Genomic DNA, 21,048 nt, shown 5'->3' on the forward strand with positions numbered 1-21,048 from the left:
TGTTGGTTATATTTTTGATGTTTGTTTACCCCTGCATCCTGTGCCCAGTCTTTCTGTCTTGTCCATATAAAGAGGGATTGAATAAAAATTCCCTTGGGGCTCTTCGCAGTGGTTTCTTGGCCCTTCCCATGCATTCCGATGTCACCCTTACCTGAACGGGCAATCGGCTTCCATCTGTTTAGGGTTAGCGAGACGCCATCTGGCGTCTCCAGTGCAGCTCTGAGAACACAGACGGAACGGATGAGTTTCCAACAATAACGCAAGGTCAGCGATACCCTGGAGCTGAGGAAGGGCAGAGCCGCAACATTTTAACAAGTGCTTATCTTATGTTTTTTTTTTTTTTTTTTCTTAGCACACAAGGCTCTATCCCATCTGCAAGTTTGTATTATTTTAGATACTGAATTTTTATTTTTTATAGCCTGCCAGATATTGTCAAGAATTGGCAGCTTTTTTTATGTAAACAGCAGACAGAAAATTGGAAATAGCATTGTAGTATGAATTACTTTAAAGTTTACATGTTTTTTTTGTGTGTTTAACAAGTTATTTTTCAAGATAAAGTACAAAATGTACCTAATTCCAGTCAAGAACAGTCATTCTAATTTTTTTCTTCCATTTATTAATTTTGAACATTAAAATAGGTGTGGTTTAAAGTGTTGTTGATGAGAAGTCTGTTTTTCTCCTGGAAAAAAATGCTAAATGTATTTTTCTCTAATACAGTCCCGATCAAAAGTTTAAGACCACTTGAAAAATGGCAAAAAATCATATTTTGCATGGTTGGATCTTAACAAGGTTCCAAGAAGAGCTTCAACATGCAACAAGAAGAAATGGGAGTGAGACAAAACATTTTTTGAGCATTCAATTAATTGAAAATAACGATTAAATTGAAACAGGCTGTTTTACAGCTGATCAAGATTTTAGGACCACATGCCTTTAAAAGGCCAAATCTGTGCAAAGATGTGGATTCATTGTCATTTTCTGTCAGGTAGTCACACGTTCTGATGGCAAAGGCAAAAAAACTCTCCCTTTTTGAACGTGGTCGGGTTGTTGAACTGCATAAGCAGGGTCTCTCACAGCGCGCCATCTCTACTGAGGTGGGACGCAGTAAGACAGTCATTTGGAATTTCTTAAATGATCCTGAGGGTTATGGAACAAAAAAGTCAAGTGGAAGACCTTAAAAAATTTCACCAGCACTGAGCCGGAGGATCCAATTGGCTGTCCGTCAAGACACTGGACGATCCTCGACCCAAATTAAGGCTGTTACTGGTGCTGAGTCCAGCCCCATAACCATCAGACAGCATCTGAGACCGAAGGGCTTCATAAACAAAAAAAGTCTTCAAAGACCTCGTCTCCTTGAACGCCACAGAACTGCTCGTTTGGACTTTGCAAGAGATCACCAAACATGGGACATTCAAAGGTGGAAGAAAGTTTTATTCTCTGATGAGAAAAAAATTAACCTTGATGGTCCTGATGGTTTCCAACGTTACTGGCATAACAAGCAGATCCCACCTGAGATGTTTTCTACGCGCCACAGTGGAAGGGGGCGCCATAATGGTCTGGGGTGCTTTTTCCTTCAGTGGAACAATGGAGCTTCAGGAATGCAGGGGCGTCAAACGGCTGCTGGCTATGTCCAGATGTTGCAGAGAGCATTCCTCATGACTGAGGGCCTTCGTCTGGGTTTTTCAACAGGACAACGCTACAGTACACAATGCCCGCAGGACAAGGGACTTCTTTCAGGAGAATAACATCACTCTTTTGGCCCATCCTGCTTGTTCCCCTGATCTAAATCCAATTGAGAACCTTTGGGGATGGATGGCAAGGGAAGTTTACAAAAATGGACAATAGTTCCAAACAGTAGATGCCCTTCGTGCGGCCGTCTTCAGCACTTGGAGAAATGTTCCCACTCACCTTATGGAAACGCTTGCATCAAGCATGCTGCAACAAATTTTTGAAGTGATCAACAATAACGGTGGAGCTACTCAGTACTGAGTTAATGTTTGAAAGTTTGATTTCTGTTTTGGGGGCGTTATGGGTTTTTTTTGTAGGTGTGGTCCTAAACTTTTGATCAGCTGTAAAACAACCTGTTTCAGTTTAATCGTTGTTTTCATTAAATTGCATGCTCAAAAAATGTTTTGTCTCACTCCCATTTCTTCTGGTTGCATGTTGAAGCTCTTCTTGGAACCTTGTTAAGATCCAACCATGCAAAATATGATTTTTTTGCCATTTTTCAAGTGGTCTTAAACTTTTGATCGGGACTGTACTTTATAGAAAGCTGTTTTATACTGTATGAAAGTATTATTTACCAGATCTGAAATAGAATAAAGAGCTCAGTTGTAAGTTAAAGTTCACCACTAAACTATTATCCACAGCATTTTGTGTTACACATATATGTATTTATCTCTCCCTCAGAATGCTTTGAAATCAACAGATGGTGAAAGAAGCATTGCTGAACACCTTCTTATCAGCGACCGCTGCTTAGCTTGGTTGTCTTACATTCACCTCATTGAATTTGGCTGTCTGCCATATAAACTGTATGATCCAGCAAATAGCAACCCATCACGCATTGTTAACAAGGACCCTTTTTTAATTCCATGGCAGTCTGCAAGAGATATCAAAACGGATCAGGATATGCTTTTTGCACTGTTTGAAGGTGAGTCTGACAAGGAGCATGTGATAGCTCATGTTGGGTTCAAGCAATCCATAATATTAATCTTAGATTATGAGTAGGTTGAGTGCTGATGAGGCTGTTCACAAATGAAGTATGCCCTCCTTTGTGCCTAATACTTGTGAATGAAGTGCCATGTATACTATTAAATCAGTGATTAATTTTATTTTAATGCTTAGCAGCACTGTCAGTTTAAACATAGGGTTAACACTGTAAGCATTCAAGAACTTTGCAAATGTTCTGCGTAGCATGGGTGAAAGGAAGCTTACTGTTTGAATTTCATTACCCTGGAAGCAACCTCTTTTGAGTATTTTTTCTGGGGTTCATGTAGTTGGTTTGCCTTTACTCTGCAGCTCAATTAATGGTAGCTTGGATTAAGTTTTAACAACCTCAATGTTTACTAGCTGGTGTTTGATTTTAATCGGCATACAGTGGCTACCCATGCACAACCTAAAGGAACTGTGGCAGGGTCTGTCTCCAATGTTACCTGATGTAATAGTAGCACACTAAGTAAAGTTACATTCACATATGTTTTTCAGTAATTTCAACGTGATCTTTTTAATAATATTAAAAGTGTCAGTTTTTAAGGGAATACTGTAGTCATGGGGGACTTTATTTACTCAAATTTTAATGAGAACCTTGCAAATAGCAGAGTACAAAAGGAGTTTTTAGACATAACCAGTGACATTATAGTAAAGCACTATCGCGGGCAGAAGCCTATCTAATATATGGTGCAGCGGTCACTATGGTGAAGTGACCATAGTATAATATGATTCTTAGTTTTTCATAGAGCACATATGCAAATACTAAAAATAGGTAAATTTAACTTTGGAAGGGCAAATTTTGAACAGATGTGGCAAAGTCAAAAATGAATTAATTGGGATAAGCTTTTAAGTGTAGACACAGTTGCAGGGCAGTGGGACAGATTTAAGAACATTTAGCATTTAATGCACAACAGGTACATTAGAAAATCTTCATTGGGTTAATACAACTTACTTTTCTTCTCCTTTAATGGGAAAACAGCTATATAAGGTGTATAAGACTAATAACTATAATGCTAACATGAGCATGAGGACACCCATTAATAAGAATATTAGGGAGGCTAAAAGACAGTTGGAGAGAAATATTGAAGATAAAGCCAAAGATGACCCAAAGAAATTTTTTCAGTGTTTTAGTAGTAAGAGTCCAGGGGACGGTGAAGTGCGTCAGGAATAGAAAGGGGGAGTTAAAATATACAAACACTGAAATGGCAAATATTCTAAACTTTGTATTGTTTAAACTTCTTCTAAACATCTTCTGGGCGTTTTTGTGTATGAGAAAGTGGAAAACCTTTCAGCAGTAACAGGGTCTACTAAGAAGTTAATGAGACATTTGAAATTGTAGCGGGAGAGATACTGCCTAAATAGGTTGAAACCTAACAAATCATCAAGACCAAATAATTTATCCTTGAGTGCTTAGGGAGATAAGCGAGTCCCGCCAGGGCTATTTTTAATATACATAAATTATCTGGGTACAAACATAAACAACAAACTGGATAAGTGTGCAGATGATACCAGTATTGATGAATTGACAGGTAATCTATGATCAGGCGTTTTATAATTTTGAGTGATTTGCTTGTTATCTTGATCAGTAAAACATACAGATGGAACCCCTTTACAATGTGGTTTTTTTTTTATATTTTAAAAATCCCATTACTCTGCACTTTGATCTAGAAGTGTACATATGGTTATTCTAAACGCTTTTTCTGCACCCTAAAAATATTCTTTCACATTTGAATTTTGTCTCATTCACACTTTAACCCGATATCCCTAACTGTTGTTTAATGCTAAGATCTTCTGATTAAAGCAAATGAAAAATGACTGTCATACTTTTGATTTTCCTTTTATTACAACCCTTTTAAACCTCCACTTTGAAGTTCCTTGTCAGTCAGCATGCTTTATCCACATTTAATCTCCATCTTACGTGGCTGCTAGCTTGACGTATAATTCCTAAATCAAAGAAGTGTATTTAAAAATATTCAGGCCACCTATTAAAATATTGCTTAATCTATAAAAGAGGAAAGAGTAGACAGATTGTGTAGCTTTTCAGTGTGAGTAAACAGGTACCCACATGCTTTTTTTCTGAATGGTGCAACATAAATGGTATGTTGCTGACCATTGGATACCTTCTGAATAATTAAACAAGTCTGCCTGCCTCTTATCTGCTCTTTTACTTTGCTCTCTGTTCTCACTGCTCTGCCTGTTCTTGTTTGGCATGGAAGTACTATCCCTTATCCTTGTCACTCAAAGCTGAGTGCTGCAAATATGACCCATGCAACATTGTCATAAGTGCCTCTTGATTTTCAGACTCAAGAGAAAAGGGGAAAAAAATGTACAATAAAATTAAGGATTTCAGCACTTTTCATGGATGCCTTTATAGGTCATTTACTTGAGAAGGACTTGCACTTCCAGCCATCAGTACTTGACTGAAAGCAATATGGCAGTGCAGATGCTTGGGATTTTGATGGCTCTTGTATTTTAGTAACAGTTGCCTGAGTACCGCTAATAATTTTTTTCTCTGTTGCCATTTGTTCCTGCTGTTTTTCACCACTGTAGCCATTACCATAATCTATACTAATAAAAGGCAAAGTCACTCACTCACTCACTCACTCACTCACTCACTCACTGACTCATCACTAATTCTCCAACTTCCCGTGTGGGTGGAAGGCTGAAATTTGGCAGGTTGATTCCTTACAGCTTCCTTACAAAAGTTGGGCAGGTTTTATATCGAAATTCTACGCGTAATTGTCATAACTGGAAGCAGTTTTTCTCCATTTACTGTAATGGAGATGAGCTTCAACGCCGTGGGGGCGGAGTTTCGTGTGACATCATCACGCCTCCCACGTAATCACGCAGTACATAGAAAACCAGGAAGACTTCAAAAAAGCGCTCAAGAAAACATGCATTATATAATTGAGAAGGCAGCGAAACAATAAGAAGCGAGTTCTGCTACTTCGGAAACAAAGCACGATGTAAACCTACACTTTAAATTAAGTTCATAGACAGGCTGCGCTGGCGTTTGTAATTTAGTGCCTGCCGATAGAAGGCCGTCCGTTAGCGTCAATCCAATAGCAAACTGCCACGGGTAAATATTCACGGGTGAAGGACTGTGCTTATGGAGAGGAAGATGAGATGGTCAGGGTGGTGTTTGACACAAACTCAGCGAAACTGCGAGAGAAAGTTTTAAGTGCCAGGACTAAGGTAACATTAAATAAAGCTATGGACATAGCACGAGATGGCACCAGCACAGCTGGGAACATTCGATGCAAGTACACCGAGTGGCTCACGTGAACTGGCGCAGTGCACAGATAAAAGCAACAGTTCCAAAGAGCTGAACAAAACCGAATTACACAATTGAAAAGGCAGCAAAAACTATGAAGCGTCTGATAAGCATATTCATAAATGCAGCTACTGTGGAAACAAAGCACACGGTGGAAAAAGTCAATGTCCCTAAAGGAAGACAGTGTAAAAAACCCGTGCATGCAGTGTGTCAGGTCTCAGATAAAGAAGAAGGCGAGCTGTTTATTGATGCAGTAAGAAACAAATCGATGAATGAAACCTGTCATCTTTACAACGATTGACAAACACGGAATGTAACTTGAACACAACACATCGTACAAATCGACCCTGATTGAAAGAAATAATGATAATCAAATCCTTGATGACAGCAACATTCAATAACACTCACAAAACAATTACTGTATATTGACAATCATGTTACGTTATTTTTAAAATGTTCCCTTTTCTTTTTCATAACTTCTACTTCTCCGCTGCGATACGCGGGTATATATTTAAATGTATATATATACCCCTATCTACAGTACATACTCAGATAGACAAGCCACATGCTGTGGCTCAATTGTAGAGTCTTCGCCTCTAATGCCGACATTCGAGGTTCGATTCCGAGAGGGATGCACTGAGTATGTACGCGCTACTGATTCATTTTACCTTCGCATCTCCTTGGTTTGGGACGTATGAAAAATATTAGGTTAACGCAGAATCATGTTACGTTATTTTTAAAATGTTTCCCTTTATTAGCACAAGCACAGCTGAGAAGCTTCGATGCATGTACTCCATAACGCGTAAAAAAAATAACGCATTTAATCACACTTTCAATTCCACGCAAACGGAACTTTTGTCAATGCATCATTTCCTGGTACATCCATTACACTGATGCACACATCACAGCTACAAAAATGTTAGAGTCGGAATAAAGCGTTCCTACGACTGATCATTTCGACTTCCGAAGCCTTGATAAAAGCATGGTTTTGTGCACAATGAAAAGCAAGCAAAATTAGATGCATTACAGAAAGCAGACTTTGTGGCTCTTACTGGGGATCATTGGACTTCCGTGACCGTTAGTAATTCTAATTACATCTAATTACAAAATGTTCAATGATCACACTGTTTTAGCCTAATGTACAAAATAATTTTGGCTAAGGTTACTCAGAGTTTAAAGATTAAGTTGGTCAAATTACCTTTTATGTTTCTGACTTATTTTTTTAGGAAGAAAAACTGCACTTTATGTTGAAATTTTGGTTATTATTATTTAAAGACAATACTATTCTGAAAATCTACTTAAAGTACTTAAACTACCACTTTATTTTTAAGTCTGCCCAATTTTAACCAGGGATGATATTTTTGTTTCTGTTTTGAATTCAAATGCAGTTTAAAGGCTTTTTTTCAGAAATTAAAACAGCTTCAGTTTACAATATTCATGTACATGTCTATTATTTGATTCTGTAAGCCCACTAAAACACTTTTAAATTAAAAAAAACATTTGCGATTTGGGGCAAATTTACGTGTCGATTACATACGATTAATCAAGATTAATTCTTACACAGCCTCTAATTAATTGGATTAATTTTTTAATCGAGTCCCACCTAATATATATATATATGTGGATATATATATGTAGATTTGTATATATAAATGTGTATATACAGTATATATGTAGATATGTATATGTGTATATACAGTATGTATATATACAGTATGTGTGTATATGTATATATATATATAACTGTGTATATATATGTGTATAGATGTGTATATATATATATATATATATATATATATATTTATATATATATGCCAGCAACACTCATGACAATGACAAAACAATTACATTGTCAATCATGTTACGTTATTATTAAAATGTTTCCTTTTCTTTTTACTTCTCGCTGCCAATCGAGGTATTTTGCTATATATATATATATATATATATATATATATATATATATATATATATATATATATATATATATATATATATATATATACATATATACATATATATATATATATATATATATATATATATATATATATATATACATATATATATATACATATATATATATACAGATATATATATACAGATATATATATATATACATATATATATATACAGATATATATATATATATATATATATATATACAGATATATAAATAGATAGATATGACAACAACACTCAATATCAATGACAAAACAATTACATTAACAATCATCTTACGTTATTTTTAAAATGTTTGCTTTTCATTTTCATAACTTCTTTAACACACTACTTCTCCGCTGCGAAGCGCGGGTATTTTGCTAGTAAAGAATAAAAGAAGCACTTCAAATGTAAATTTAATGCCCAGAATCGTTAACCAAAGTTTGACTGTATTTAAATATTTAGATATTTTTAATTGTAATATGCAAACCTTTTTTTGGCTAATTTGATGGCCCTTCAGTCTGCCATGCACATTTCGGTGTGTGGAATGAGTGAAACCCCAGAGCAAGCACTAGAAGAATGCACCAACTCTAAACAGATGGTAACTGGTTTGTGATCTGAGCTCAGTATTCTGAAACTTTAAGGTAGAAGAGCATCATTCCAATTACACACAGTGCTACCTAACAGGAGATGTAATACAGTTGTCCCTACATATTTACACCTAGTATCCCTACTGTAGTGATAGTGGTTGGGCTTCCTTTTTGAGGGGTCTTTAAGTGGGGAAGATTCTCCTGCCCAGCCCGAGATGTATTAACCATGGGATGTGCTCTCACAAATGACAGTGTTTGAATTTTGCTTTTCGAAGTTTGTTTTATATATGTAAAATTATGTAGGAATTAACTCTGTAGATTCCTTTTATTTAATTGATTTCTCTGATAATTCTGATAAAAATGTTCTTTCCCTCACCCTCTCAAGCTGTGCACTTAAAACTGGTTTCCAGGGAGCTGACCGTAGCAATTACAGCGGGTATAGTAAAGAATCATCCCCTTCAAAACATTCACTTTTTTTGCTTTAGAAAATTATATAGGAATCAAAACAAGACATTCTGAGATTAATAAAGGATCACCCTCCAATGTCATTTTGTTGAGCCACCTTTTGCTTTAGTGCCAGTCTTGAGTCTGTTGAGATACTTCTGTATCAGCTTTACACATCTAGATTGAGCAATATTTGCCCACTCTTCTTTATGGAACTGTTCAACTTGGTCAAATTGGGCTGGGCTCTGACTGGGCCACACAAGAACATTCACTTTTTTCTCCTTCAGTCACTGTGTGGTCAATTTTGCTGTGTGCTTCGGGTCATTGTTATGTTGAAAGGTGAACATTCTGCACATCTTCAACCTTCTGGCAGAGGGTAGCAGGTTTTCCTCAAGAATTTGACGGTATTTTGCCCCATCCATTTTTCCTTCTACCCTAATGAGAGCCCCATGTGGCTGAGAAACACTCCCACAACAGGATGCTGCCACCTCCATGATTTACTGTAGGTATGGTGTGTTGTGGATGGTGAGCTGCATTGGATTTCCGCCAGGTTTACTGTTTGGTATTGAGGCCAAATAGTTTGATTTTGGTCTCATCTGACCATAAGACCTTTTTCCACTTGGCATCAGAATCTTCAAGGTGTATTCTGGCAAAGCTGAAACGAGCCTTAATGTGGCCTTTCTTGAGAACTGGGTTTTTCCTTGCGACCCTCCCAAACAAGCCACAATTGTGGTACACTTGTGAAACTGTTGTCACATGCACACAAAGCCCACTCTTTTCATGTAAATCATGTAGCTCCGTCAAAGTGGCCATTGGCTTCTTGGTAGCTTCTCTTACCAGTTCCATCCAGTTTGGAGGGACGGCCGGATCCAGGGAGGGTTCTAGTAGTACCACACACTTGCCACTTCTTTACTATGCTCCTTGGGATTGATAAAGCCTTTGAGATTTTTTTGTATCCATCTCCTGCCTTATGTCTGTCTACAACTCTCAACACTTTTGAAAGTGGCTTGCCACCCATAGTCAGTTGTTTGCTGTCAGTTGCACTTCCAAGCAAGGGAATGCTCCAGGAGCAGCTATGCTTCATCACACTAATTACAATTGATCACAGGTGGAAGCCAGAAACCATGGTCTATAATGGAAATGGTGCTTGCTTACACCTGATTGAGTTTAGCAGGGAGGTGATCCTTTATTAATCTGAAGTATTTCTTGATTTTTATTTTTTTTTAATTCTTCTGAACTGTAGCTGTGATATCTTTCACATAGATGTTATAGATTACATTGAGTAAGTAAAGCTGGTTTGTATGTTTTTATTTAAGGCTATAAAGCAAAAAAGGAAATATTTTGAAGGGGGTGATTTTTTTTTTTTCTATACCTACTGTACAAGTAACTTGAACCCTAGACCAAGTTACCAGTGCATTGAATAACCTGATGGGTGCAATCAGTCTGTAAAGTTTGTAAGGTTTTATTCACCATTGGGAGTGTATGAAGAAAAAAAAAAACATTAATGAACTCTTACCAGTTTAAACTCTCTTGTTCTTTGCTGTTTGCATTTTTTTTTAATTATTTGTAAAAGTTCAAGAATATGTGTCATAGTGATTGGTGCTTCTGTCTCTCAGACCTAGTATCCTGAGTTAAAATATTGCTCCGGTTTGATGGTTTTCCTCCCACATCCGCAAAAATGTGGTGGTTTCATTGATAGGTGTGTGCGCCAGTAGGTACAATGATGGACTGGCAACCCAACTGGGATTGAGTCCATCCCTTGCAAAATATGGTGCAGTATATCACTTTGCTCTTGTATCCCCACAAATGCTTTTTATTTATTTTTTCCTGTATTGTAGACGCTGTACATGCATGTACGGAGGAACACATTCCTGCTGGAGAGAAGACTGCTGCTTGCCTTCCAATTTACAGGAATATGATTCTCTTAAATCAGCTTTTGGATAGGTAAGTTACGTTGTTAATGTGTGAGGTTTTTGAGACATTGTCTTGCCTCTGTCTCGTGCTGCTTCACCTTCCATTTTTTCCAGGTGTGAAGCTGCAATTCAGCTGTGTGAAAAGCTCCTGATTGATTGCCCTGTTTCTCAAAGCCTGCTGGAAACACTTGAAAATCTTTATGTAAAAAATGGTGAAGGTGATAAAGCAGCAGAGATGTGGCACACAGCTTTTCGAAACTCCCCCCACAGTGGAGCAATATTTTACTCTGCTTGCAAGTTCCTTGTATCACAGGTAAGCCACACTTCTTGTTTTGTGATACAAGCCACCATTATACCTGTTGATTTCAGCATTCTAGCTTGGTTGTTTCCACCAGTATTTCGTCGGGCATCCTTCATTTATTTTGATGCTCTTATGTAAAGTGAATTCCAAATGAAATATATAACAATCTTTTTACACATTTAAGGTTAAATTCAAAAAAACATTTCTTCTGTCACTCCTATTTTTTTTTTTTTGGTCCTTTTTTTCCTTTAGGGAAAATCCAGTGCTGTCTCAGAACTGCTTCAAGAGTTTGTCATGGCTTTCTGTGAAAGTTCAACTGAGAACTCTGTTAATATATTAAGGTGAGATATAGCACATTTAGAACTTTTGGCCGCTGCTGGAATAGTTCCTTTAATGGTAACATGAATTAAAGAAGCACCCATCATCATTCAAATAAATGGTGTCAGGGATCAGGAATCCTTGCTGCACTCTGTCTCATCAGGTCATTTCTGGACTTAAAAGTACATACTGCTGCAGATGTTGTGCAATTTTTTTTTTTTTTCTTGGCAGAGTGCTTTTTCTTTTATATAAACTTCTGGTTTTATTTATTCACTTGAACGGAAAGCATAGCCTGCAGCAATTGAGGATAAAAACCATCCTTGCTTGAACGAACAAAGGTACTTTGTGATGTACATGTAAATGCTGGGTATCTTGTTATCCCAAGCAGATGAGAAGTGACTTGCATCACATTTTGCGTGCACTTCAATTTAATACTTTTAAACTGCGCCAACCCAAAGGTCAAAGCATTTATTGCTTTACAGCACTGCACAGAGGCCTCTTCAACAAAGCTGTCTTCTTCTTAAAGATAAGGTGGCAGTAAAAGCTGTTGGGCAGGGTGAATACTTCATTGTGTGATTTGACAAGGGTGATAGAGTTAATAATGTACACTGTATATATACTTCGACTGCGTCAGTCCTTCAGCTTCACACGCACCAAGCCCCACTAATTTACTAATTAATGAATAAAAGGATGCCTGTTTTCCCCTCTTTAATAAGTATCCTTTAAGTAGGACCAAGGAAGGCACTGCTCTGAATATGTGTGTGAAGAAAAAGGAAAAGTGCAATCCTCCCTTCACTTTGTCTTTAATGACCAAAAGAAACCTTCAGATAATTTTGGGCAGATGTTGGGGCTACTGGAAGATTTGATACCCTTCCTGTCATGTTTGCTGGTATTTTGCCAGTAGTGCTCATTTTAAACTCTGATTCCTTGCTGACTCTGACGTTTTTAACCCCGGGGTAGGGTGAGAGCATTTTTATCAGCTACAACAGTTAATTTGACTGTTTATAAGCGTGTTTTTTTTTTTTTTCTGGTGTGGTTATTAATTGCTGGATTGAGGTTGTGCAAGGAAATGGATGTTAAATCCTTATGGAAGGAAAAGCTAAAGTGAAATATTCAAAGGGTGTCAAGAGATCAATCTTTCTCACTCAAGCTTTTCAGGTTCTTATGAGGGCTATGTGTGTGTGTGTGTTTTTTTTTTTATATTATAAAGTGTGACTCATAGTGATTTCCCTTAGTAATTGCTGTATTGTATAGTACTGACTTTATAGAGTTATCATCTCATCAAGTATAAACTCTCAATCATTGCCAGTGATCAAGCCGATACTGTTTCAAAACATTTTTTTTAGATAAGTTGAGAGAAAGTAGATAGAATATTTGTCTGTACAATTCTGTAACTATTTCAGAGTGTGTAGTTGTTTCTGGTTCTGGTTGAGACTAATTTTCCTAACTTAACCTGGGAGAGTGTGCTCCTAGTGGTCCACATGGCTGACTCTCTCTTAAGATCCTTGTACACTATGTCTTGTTAGGAACTGTCAACGGTGCTTTAACTTTTGAAAAGGCTGTGGAAAATCAGTCTATATCTGCACATCCTCAACATTTTTATTTATTTCTTTTTTTAAACTGGCTTTGGTTTGTTTAGTATGTTGTGCCTATGGTGTCATATTTCCAATATATAGCATTATGTTTATACATCAAATGGAGTAGCAACCAGCACTTTTTCTCTTACTTAATGTATAATAGTGACAAAATAAATGGAACCTTTTTTTATGTATATTGTATTTAAAGGATTTGTGGAGGCAAATGAGAACTATGCAAATAAAAGTTTCTACTTTGTATGCCTTTTTATATTTCACAGTGAAAGTGACATAACTGCCTTGTCTTTAATGCATTTGGATACACCCTTTTGGACATTAAAGTTTTTTTGAATACAAAGATATTTGCAAAAGAGTTTCTTTGGTTCAACTTAGCATTTGTGTTCCGAACATGCTTTCTAGAGATCTTGTTGTCTCATTTCATTAACTTCCCTCCTCTTTTTTCTTTAATTGCAGGTATTTTTTAAATGTGCCAGTGCAGTATAACTTCAAAGCACCATGTATCAAAGAGCCATATAGCAGTGAGCTTCAAGCTCAAGTTCCCTACATGTGGCTTATCTACTGGTAAGTCCTATGGGGCATTTTTTTAACCTTGTTTTGTATTGGCATCATACAGCAACTTATGAATAAACATCTAATGTTTTGTGTGGTCATTAGTTTAGCTTAGGTTTGTCAATCAAAATTCAGTTATTTTTCAATTCAGGTTTTTGTTTAGCAGTCTTCACTGAGTGCAGTCTCAGAGCACTGTAACAAGTTCACAGGTAATTGCAGTTGGTTCATTCTATGTCAAATCAACTGATTTTTCCAGTAATTCCATGCATTTCAGTCTCAAGAAATTCTGGAAAGAATGCCAGGTCTACCCATGTTATTCAGGAGACACCCTATACAATTATTTTGATGTAAGATCAGTACTTTCCAAGATGCATCCATTTTTTTGAAAGGAGAGGGGTTTCACAGCTTTATTTTTTCATCGGTTTCTCAATACCATTCCTGATGAACTAAACCATTATAGTGACCTGTACCATTATAGTTATAGTAGGTAAAGAAATCAACATGTTTGTTCCAGGTGACACCACTTGTTAAGAACAGACCTTCAAATGTAGAAAAAAAAAATATTTTGCGTCTTTGGCTTTTTCAGGGTTAGGCTTTCAGAAAGCAGAAAGCATACTTCTAATTGATATAGCCTTTTCCATGTTTAGATACTTACAAATGGCTTTTCAAAAAGGTTATAAACAAACAAACTGTATCAGGGTTTGACCAGCAGACCTCTCAAATGTAAAAAAAAAAAAAATAATAATAATTTTGGGTCTAATTTTCAGACCATCTTAATGCATGGGAATGTCTTGATATTTTTAAAATTATTTTTTCTGTATCCTACATTGTCCCTTCATTCTCAAATAACAGTCTTAACTTTTCTTATGTAAATCTTTCATTTTTATTTTCCATTCTAACCATGGGTAAAATTCACCATTTGTCAGTAATGGTAATCATCAAGTTCTTCATCACTAACTTGGGTATAGGATTAATGGAAAACATAAATAGCCAAAGGCACAGTAAGCACAACACATGAACAACAGCTGCTTGATTTATCATTAAATATAACACTAGTGGGTGTCTGGGCTTTCCCTTAAGGATAGGATGAGGAGCTCAGTCATCCGGGAGGGGCTCAGAGTAGAGCCGCTGCTCCTCCGCATCGAGAGGAGTCAGATGAGGTGGCTCGGGCATCTGATCAGGATGCCTCCTGGACGCCTCCCTGGTGAGGTGTTCCGGGCACGTCCAACCGGGAGGAGGCCCCGGGGAAGACCCAGGACACGCTGGAGGGACTATGTCTCCCGGCTGGCCTGGGAACGCCTTGGGATTCTCCAGGAAGAGCTGGAAGAAGTGGCCGGGGAAAAGGAAGTCTGGGCTTCTCTACTTAAGCTGCTACCCCCGCGACCCGACCTTGGATAAGCGGAAGAGGATGGATATAACACTAGTTTTAATGAAATGTTAATATCTTGGTATTGCAGGATTGTGACCCATTTCATTTCTGTTTCAATCGAAGTGCAAAGTATAGGGTGTCTTTGTCTTTGAGGTCAAGATGGTACTGCTTCCCACTGACTGTTGTAGGTGCACTAAGCAGTACAATGACACACTGTAATGGCACCCAACAAATATTGTTTCTAGGTGGCCAGTGGAACGATTTTGCAGAATAGTTTTGATGCATTAAACATATCAGGATGTCACCAGACACCCGGCTGACTTTGAGATTGCATTCTTCTGTAGGGATGTAACAGTGGTATTCTTGAGTACCAGGTACTCTTTTGGCCATGGAGAATCACATTCTCTTTTTACCAACATACAGTAAGAGGGCATTGTGATTTGATATAAAGAAAAGTCACAATGATTACCATTATTCACACATGATGCATTCAACCTATGTTTAGAATGGAAAAGAAACATGAAACATTTGCATTAGAAAGTAAGGTTTGTGTTTTGAGAACGGGACAATGTAGGTTAAATGTAAAATATTTTTTAAATTATCTACACATTCCAAATGGCGTTAAGATGCTCTGAAAATGAAATCCAAAGCGATTTTTTGGATTTGAGAGGTGTGCTGTTCAAACCCTGATACGGTTGCTTTTCTGTTTATTGCTTTTTCCGAAAGCCTATATAGTTATCGGAATAAGGAAAAAAAGCAAAGAACTGTGTTGGTTACAAATATGTTTTTCTGGGGTCTAAAATAGCTAAACAAAAAAATTTTCATCAGTTTCAAGGGACTATTTTGACCATGCAGTGACATCTGCACCAAATGTTCTACTTTCGTCATGTACTATACCAATTATTGTACCAGAGTGCAAAATCTGACCCTGCTTGGTGTTTTAGTTGTTGAGCTATGGGCTGGATAAAGTCAACACCCTCTTCCTCTCTGTAAACTGGCTGTATATCTTACTTCAAAAAAAAAAATTTACAGGGTGTCTCCTGACTAACATGGGTGTAACTTGTAATTTTTCCAGAATTTGTTGAGTCCAAAGGGCAAGGGACATTGGTTGATTTAACATGGAATGACCCAGTTTCAAACTTTTCAAAATACTAATTACATAATCATACAGAAAGACACAGTAGAAATAAGCAGCTACAAACTGATTACCATTGATCCTCACAATAGTTGAACTATGGCATGTTGACCACATGAAAGAGGATAACAAACCCTAGTCAGTAGAATTTGGTTGTAATGGACACCAACACACAGTCACAATGCTAGAAACATAAGTTAACTGGCTGCCCAACCCTTCCTGGGCATTCTACAATAGTCTGTGTGGGACCATCTAAAAGATACCACATTATATGACTTTTTCAGCAATTTTCAGGTTGTTGCCTTCATTTACATAGTCTTAGCATGTGAGAGGCAGTCAGCAGAGTGCTCCCATGTAGACAGTCATGTCATGTGACATGTCCATTGACTCACTGCACTTAGTCCATAAGGCCCCCTGATTAAAATCAAGCAGGTGTGATTTTGACTTGAGTCATTAGGATATGCCTTATATGAATGGCAGCTGACAATGCAATGAATGTTCATCCAGAAGTACACTGCATTTAATGTATTAGTTGTATTAGTTGTAGTTGTATTAGTTAGTAAGGAATTAGGAGATATGGGTGTTTTACACCTCACAAACAGAAGACATTTAGTTCTACTTACTAGAATACTTAGATTTTCATAGTCACTTTCTAAATTTAAATGCTGAACCTTGGAAAAAAATGTAAATTCTTAATGAAACGTATGTTGTGGCCTCAACTTTCAAACTGTGTCATGGCCATTGAGAAGTCATGTGGCATCAGTTGTATTTAAGAACATACGGAATTAGACAAACAAGTGGAGGCCTTCCCGTCCATCAAGCTTGTTTGTTTAACTAACACCTAAACTGTCCCAGTATCTCATCTAGATACTTTTGAAACGTTGTTAAAGTTACTGCTTCACATGTCTCTTGTTTGTTCCAGATTACCCCAGTTCTTTGAGTAAAGAAGTGCTTTCTGCTTTAGTTCTAAATGCTCTTCCCTTTAATTTCCCAATGAAGTCCTTGAGTATGAAATTCCCTGTTTATGAAATTTCGTCAACATGCAGTAAAGAGACCTGGGTTTGCTTCCTGGGTTCTCCCTGCGTAGAGTTTGCATATTCTCCCCGTGTCTGTGTGGGTTTCTTCTGTGTGCTCCGGTTTCCTCCCACAGCCCAAAGACATGTAGGTTAGGTGTATTGGAGATTCTAAATTGTCCCTAGTGTATGCTTGGTGTGTGTGTGTGTCCTGCGGTAGGTTGGAGCCCTGCCCAGGATTGGTTCCTGCCTTGCGCCCTGTGTTGGCTGGGATTGGCTCCAGCAGACCCCCCATTACCCTGTGTTTGGATTCAGCGGGTTGGAAAATGGATGGATGGATGTGCCATAGCAGAGCAGGAACATACACCTACTACAGTAAAGCTAAAGTGTGTTTTCATTTATTTAACATTTTTAGTCAATTTATAGTTGTCATTCACAATGTAGTTTGTTTTGTTTTCACATTAGTAATTGAGATTAATTACTCAAAATTCCTCAGAGAACTCCATGCGGTGAGACTAAACCAAAATCCTGCTTTTCAATAGCAAGATCATGCTAAGAAGTGTAATGTAACAGTGTCTGTCCAACCCTGTGTTAAAACAAGGGGTCACCCAAATGGAATCTAACTAATAACAAAATACCTGGTCACCTGGTTTGAAAAGTAATTGCAAATTTTTTTTATTTTTCCAGTTTATGGCAATCTGTGCATGCTACCTTTGCTGAAGCAGCGGATACTTTTGAAAGAGCCTTGGGTGTTGTGATGCAGCAAGAAATAGTGCAGAAACTTTGGCTGGAGTAAGTGGAATTCTTGTTATATTTGTTTTTCTTTGTCTGTTAGAAAGTGTGCTTTTGTTGACATACAGACCCATTCAAAGCCACTCCAGTGTTGTTTTATGTCTCCATTGTACGTGTTTCTTAATAGCTTAGGTGGGAGAGGCCGCGGCTGGATTTTCCATGAAGTTCTCCTACGTGGAGTTTGACACTTTTCTCTCGCAGTCTTTTGATAAAGCATAATGTTCCCTTTGTTCAGGAATGAAAACGGGTCTGCTGTACCTCAATTTAAATTACAAGCTTGAAATGTCACTTTATTGTTATGCTTAATCCTTCCTATGCATGTCTTTTAATTTTGTGGCAAGTAAACTCTGTTTGGACTTGCTGGCCCGACATCAATTTTAACGGCTTTGTTTTCTTCTCCAGTTATCTAATTTTTACTAGCAGTAAACTTATTGGATCCAAAAACAAGACCCGAGACTTCAAAATGTTTACAGATCTACTGCATAGGTGTTTGGTGACAGTGCCCACTCGATATACTGTCCCTTTCAGTTCGGCTGTGTATTGGACCAACTTTGAGTTTCATAGTAAGGTAAGCACCCTTGCATCATCATTTAAATAATTTTTTGAAACTGTAAGCAGTTAGTCTAAGTAAACTGGAATGGAATAGTGAGATTAGGTGCACTTAAGAGTTTCAACGTATAACGCATTTAATCTTTGAAAAGTGTACATTTGTGACATGCTTCTTATGTTTCACAGGTGGTATCTTTCTATTTAAGCTGTCTTCCCCAGATGCAACATTCCAAAGCTTTGGAACGGTTCAGATACATCATGCCAACTAATGTTGAACTGGCATTAAGGTATACTAATATGACATAATATTGTTAGACAGTGAGTCTGTGTGTAATCTTTGTATTTATTTTGGAAATGTTATACATTTTTAGGAGTGATTGATTTGCTTTATGACCCTTTTTATTTGAAAGTAAATTAAACAGATAAAATAGATAATACTTTTTGTAAGAAAGGTGGTTTTACATTTGACATAGTGGTGGGCAAACACCGTCTTAGAGAGCTGTTGTGGCTCAAGATTTTGTCATATCCAATTAATTAGGAAATGCCCTGAGTCTTCAATTTTCACCTTTTTATGATCCTTCATTTAAAAGTGCTTAATGGTGAAAGCTGTTTTACTTCACCAAATATTCCACATTTATTTTGTAAAATCATAGATCTGTACTTTGATGTATGACTACTTTTTATTTAATAGGTTGGTTACTTCTGATTAGCATTAGAGTGAATGATGAGTGTCAATTAATACTTTTATTTTTTTGCCCGAACCTTGTCACTTCTACTTCCTTGCTCTCAGACAGCTGTAGATGTGCACATACAGTCATATCAAAAAGTTTGGGAACCCCTCTTAATTCTTTGGATTTTTGTTTATCATTGGCTTATCTTTCAAAGTAGAAACTTCCTTTTAATATATGACATGCCTTGTGAAAACAGTAGTATTTCAGCAGTGACATTATTGGATTAACAGAAAATATGCAATATGCATCATAACAAAATTAAACCGGTGCATAAATTTGGGCACCCCAACAGAGATATTACATCAATACTTAGTTGAGCGTCCTTTTGCAGATCTAACCGCCTCTAGATGCCTCCTTTAGCCTTTGAGTGTCTGGATTCTGGATGGAGGTATTTTTGACCATTCTTCCATACAAAATCTCTCTAGTTAAATTTAATGGTTGCTGAGCATGGACAGCCTGCTTCAAATCATCCCATAGATTTTCGATGATATTCATGTCAGGGGACTCAGACGGCCATTCTAGAACATTGTACTTCTCCCTCTGCATGAATGCATTTGTAGATTTCGAACTGTGTTTTGGGTCATTGTCTTACTGGAATATCCAACCCCTGCGTAACTTCAACTTTGTGACTCATGCTTGAACATTATTCTTAAGAATTTGTTGATATTGGGTTGAATTCATCTGACCCTCAACTTTAACTAGGACCCCAGCCCCTGAACTAGCCACACAGCCCCACAGCATGATTGAACCTCCACCAAATTTGACAGTAGGTGGCAGGTGTTTTTCTTGGAATGCGGTGTTCTTCTTCCACCATGCAAAGCGCTTTTTGTTATGGCAAAATAACTCGTTTTTTGTCTCATCAGTCCAAAGCACTTTGTTCCAAAATGAATCTGGCTTGTCTAAATGAGCATTTGCATACAACAAGTGACTCTGTTTGTGCCGTGAGTACAGAAGGGCTTCTTTCTCATCACCCTGCCATACAGATGTTCTTTGTGCAAATTGCGCTGAATTGTAGAACGATGTACAGATACACCATCTGCAGCAAGATGTTCTTGCAGGTCTTTGGAGGTGATCTGTCCGTTGTCTGTAACCATTCTCACAATCCTGCGCATGTGCTGCTCCTGTATTTTTCTTGGCCTGCCAGACCTGGATTTAACAACAACTGTGCCTGTGGCCTTCCATTTCCTGATTACATTCCTTACAGTTGAAACTAACAGTTTAAACCTCTGAGAGAGCTTTTTTGTAGCCTTCCCCTAAACTATGATACTGAACAATCTTTGTTTTTAGATCTTTTGAGAGTTGCTTTGAGGATCCCATGCTGTCACTCTTCAGGAGAGTCAAAGGCAAGCACAACTTGCAATTGACCACCATAAATACCTTTTACCACTCATGATTGGACACACCTGTCTATGAAGTTCAAGGCTTAACGAGCTAATCCAACCAATTTCCAATTTGGTGTTGCAAGTAATCAGTACTGAGCAGTTACATGCATTCAAATCAGCAAAATTACAAGGGGACCCACATTTTTGCACAGCCAGTTTTTCACATTTGATTTAATCTCATACAACTAAATACTGCTTCACTAAAAGTCTTCACTAAAAAACACCCCAGTACTCAGATATTCCTAGGAAATGAAAGACATACTACTGAAACCTTTTTTTTTTTTTTTTGAAAGTAGAGTAAATTATTATGCAGGGTGAGAGGGGTTCCCAAACTTTTTCATACGACTGTCGATATATTTCACTTTTTAAATGGTTCTATGAATTCTGTATGTACTATTTTTTTTCTGTCCTCATTTGCCTCCAGTATTTTCTAGCATCTCATAAGAGCA

The 21,048-nt window shown here is 37.5% G+C and overlaps 1 protein-coding gene across 1 annotated transcript in view; it reads left to right on the forward strand.

The window, feature by feature from the left end:
• LOC120534381 (zinc finger C3H1 domain-containing protein-like) overlaps nucleotides 1-21,048 on the forward strand; it is a 99,540-nt gene that overhangs the window by 65,778 nt on the left and 12,714 nt on the right. Inside the window, exons 24-31 of the mRNA XM_039761930.1 lie at nucleotides 2,407-2,647; nucleotides 10,791-10,896; nucleotides 10,980-11,178; nucleotides 11,419-11,507; nucleotides 13,533-13,640; nucleotides 17,833-17,937; nucleotides 18,340-18,505; nucleotides 18,673-18,773. Of these exons, the coding sequence (XP_039617864.1) occupies nucleotides 2,407-2,647; nucleotides 10,791-10,896; nucleotides 10,980-11,178; nucleotides 11,419-11,507; nucleotides 13,533-13,640; nucleotides 17,833-17,937; nucleotides 18,340-18,505; nucleotides 18,673-18,773 (1,115 nt within the window). The remainder of the gene's footprint in view (nucleotides 1-2,406; nucleotides 2,648-10,790; nucleotides 10,897-10,979; nucleotides 11,179-11,418; nucleotides 11,508-13,532; nucleotides 13,641-17,832; nucleotides 17,938-18,339; nucleotides 18,506-18,672; nucleotides 18,774-21,048) is intronic.

The sequence above is a fragment of the Polypterus senegalus genome, chromosome 8, assembly GCF_016835505.1.
Source record: "Polypterus senegalus isolate Bchr_013 chromosome 8, ASM1683550v1, whole genome shotgun sequence".
NCBI classification, from domain to species: Eukaryota; Metazoa; Chordata; class Cladistia; order Polypteriformes; family Polypteridae; genus Polypterus; species Polypterus senegalus.